At 42.4% G+C, this 3,354-nt stretch overlaps 1 protein-coding gene across 1 annotated transcript; it reads right to left on the reverse strand.

Annotated features, from left to right (window-relative positions):
• Positions 1-1,023: 1,023 nt before the first annotated feature.
• LOC149841160 (uncharacterized) lies at positions 1,024-3,116 on the reverse strand. Its single transcript, XM_090004684.1, has 3 exons — positions 3,005-3,116; positions 2,447-2,515; positions 1,024-1,644 (listed from the first exon to the last, which is right to left on the reverse strand). Exons 1-3 carry the CDS (start codon positions 3,113-3,115, stop codon positions 1,156-1,158), a joined length of 669 nt encoding a protein of 222 aa, XP_089860810.1. The 5' UTR covers position 3,116; the 3' UTR covers positions 1,024-1,155.
• Positions 3,117-3,354: the final 238 nt, after the last annotated feature.

A 3,354-nucleotide genomic window follows, 5' to 3' on the forward strand; every position in this document is an offset into this window, starting at 1 on the left:
GCTGAGACAGAGAAGCTGAGTTGTCTATAAGTAGGGGTGTTAATGGGTTGGGTTTGACCTGGACCCAACCCATACCAAACCCTATTGGGTCAGGGTTTGGTGATAAATAAGAAGGTCCGATTAGAATCTGGGTGGGACATAAAGTATCCGATTAATATATGGATCCAAGTATGGTTTGTGAAATTTCATACCAGAATCTGAATCGAGTTTAGACTAAGATCCACAAATTTTCATTTAAAAAGATAAAAAAATATTCTTTCATCAGATTATTATCCAGGTCTGTTCATGTAATCTTTATAGGATCTGGGTATGGTTTCTTTTATGGTGAGTTCAATTGGATCCGAGTCCGGACTTGGTATCATCATCTCAAATCAGGTCTGGGTTTGGTTCTACCTAGGTCTGAACCAAACCCATCCCATTGACAACCCTACCTATAAGGTGCAGCCACCTTCGACTGAATTCTCAATTCTCTTGTTTGGCCTATAATCGTCATTGTCTTGCAGATTTGGAAGCAGAAGGGATTTGATGGCAGGGTGGTGATAAATAAGAAGAACCGAAGATCCTATTAATACATGAATCCGGGTATAGTTTGTGAAATTTTAAACCAGATCTGAGCCCGACCTGAGTTCCGATTAAGACCCAAAAATTTTCAATGGAAAAATAGAAAAAATTATTATTTTATCAGGTATGGCTCGGGTCTGGTTCATGTAATTCTTATCGGGTCTGGATATGGTTTCTCTTATGATGAGTCCGATTAGACTCAGGTCTGGACCCATTACCATACCCGAAAATTGGGGCCACCTGGGTCTGAACCTAACCTGACCAGTTGACACCCCTACGCAGGTGGGATGATAGCCTGAGGCCCCACTGACAACTCACAGAATCCAAATCCATTATGTGGGCCCCAACATGGGACCGTGCTTCACTCAAGTATGGGGTCATGTATTAAGTGTTCTGAGTCATTTGGAATTAAGACACATCCGAATCCGAAACTCTAAAGTGATGGTTTAGAGTAAATTTTAATTTTTCATTTTTGCAATCAAACACACGATACATTATCCCTGCCACACAAAGTTACACAACACTCATCACTGCTCTTACCATACAAGCTTAGGCCCCCAAGTTTTTTATGTACAAAGAAGGAAGAATTTATCGCTAGAAATTAAACCCAACATGAAAGTTGTTGAAACTCGCCAAATTCAGCTCCTCTGCTCCATAGCTGCATGAGGCGTTTAGAACAGAGGAGGAGGAGGAGGAGGAGGAAGAGGAAGACCTATCGAGAATCAGTAACTGGTCTTTGTTCAACTCCATCTTGCGATTCCTTTTCCTTCGGCCAGAGCCAACAGGCAGGCTCCTGTGGCTTCCCCCGTTGGTCCAGTAACGCTGGCATCCCCTGCAGAAATGCCTTGGCTGGTTGACGCTGTAGTTGTTGAAGTAGCAGAACCTGGTGTCTGAGCTCTCACACCTTGGGCATCGAACCGTCGCCGATCTGCCTCCTTTTGGTGGTGTCTTCTTTCCTTCCCCTTTTTCAGTTGGTGCCTCTCCCTTGGCAACGGTTGGGTCCTCACCTTCGTTCATCGAACCGGGCGATGGGTCAGCTTCCTTCCCAAACTCAATACCTTCATCATTCTTTGATGCTGTGTCCTGATCCATAATAGAATTAGAAACGGCCTAACCCCAGCTATAAAAAAAAACAAAAAACACGTTTGCTTTGGTGGCAGGTGCTAGAAGTTGAGATTGTCACTCACAAGGTCAATCATAATCACAATTTGTACTTTTCTCATGTTTCACTCACCTTGAGAAAATTGTTGTGATTGTGATTTCACAATAACAGGATCTTGAGAAAGTTCAAGAATCACAGGGCATTGCAAACAAGCCCTAAATGTAATAATAATCCTTTTAGAAGGGAGAAAATGCTAGTCGGAGAGGAAAGGTGGCAACTTTTCATTTGATCCAAACAATAGACAGTTTTTGACTGAAAAAAATTTCTATTTTGCCCTGCCTTTGACAAAAAAACATTTCTCAATTGTAGAGATGGATAATTTTCAATAAAAAATTTTTAGTTTTGAGGGCAGCTCTCACTTGAATCAAAACATACTAATATTTGTCCAACCCAATTTTCATATCACACATATTAGTGATTTTTTCATAAAGAAAAGTTCTTCTATGAAAACTTCTCATATGCAAAAGTTCCTATTCCTGCTTCCAAACTTGCCCAAACTTCAGCGATAGAAAACTACAAAGTCAAAAAACCAAGAACCCTCTAACAGAGGGTAACCCTTATCCTCCAAGATGCAGAATGGAAAAAAAAAAAATCTTGCCTTCGCAAACTATGAAAATCCTTCTAGGATTTTCGAAGGATTTTCTGCTCATTCGCTAAACTGAAACAAGGTATTTCACAAAGAAGAAGAAAAAGAGCTAGAATGGGAGTGTTAGACATCTCTACCTTCCCTGTGATCCTTAGATGTTGACCTTTCAAATTCATCCGCAAAGCTAATCCCGACATTCCCAAGTTCTTGAAATCACCAAAAAAACAAAGATTCAATTATACAGTCACAGAGCCAAACACTTTATCATGGTTCAGATCTGCAATCTCACACAAAACTATCCTTAATTGCACCTATGGGAAAATTAGCTCGTTTCTGTCTGCCTGAATCCCAGCCACCAATATATATATTTATATAAATTCTACCTTTCATTTTCATAAAAAAAGTGCTCCTAAATTCAATGTGCATGGTGAGAGAGAGACGGCTCTGAACATCAGGCTAAACGAGTTGGCTTAAGAGCTGTTGAAGTTCAAAGATGGCAAGAGTTTGATATCCCGACCCAAAAGTCAGATTGGGGGTTGAATTTACTGGATCCGAACCTGATCTGACCCGTTGTCACTTCTACTCGCAGCTTGTAAGCGGACGTCCAATTGGGTAGTTTTTTTTTTTTAGCTGTTATCCGAAAAAAAGGAAAGAAAAGAAAAAGAGGGAAGGAAAAGTGAGAGTTTAGTTTCGACCTCATGACCGGTGGTGCTGCCAGTGCCGTCGGAATTTGAGTCTGATCCAAATAAGTGGTGGTGGTGAATGGTTTGACCAAAGAGTTTGAAGGCAGCAGCTGGTTCCTTCATTCCTCCCCGTTTGCTTCCCTCCCCCACCTCGCCACCATCCCTCTTTATGGCCAAGGGGATGGGTGGGTCCCAGTTCTCCACGTCGACTGTGGGGGAACTAACGTGAGCCAGGAATTGGCTGGACTGTGGGGCCCGCAAATGATCCCGGATGCCCACTTGTGCTGCACAGTCAGCATACCACACCCAAACCGCCCCCTGTTTCAATCTAAACCGGCCGCCGAAGGTGCGTTTGGGGGGAC

This window comes from Nuphar pumila, chromosome 4 (genome assembly GCF_984573655.1).
Source record: "Nuphar pumila chromosome 4, dmNupPumi1.hap1.1, whole genome shotgun sequence".
Lineage (NCBI taxonomy): Eukaryota > Viridiplantae > Streptophyta > Magnoliopsida > Nymphaeales > Nymphaeaceae > Nuphar > Nuphar pumila.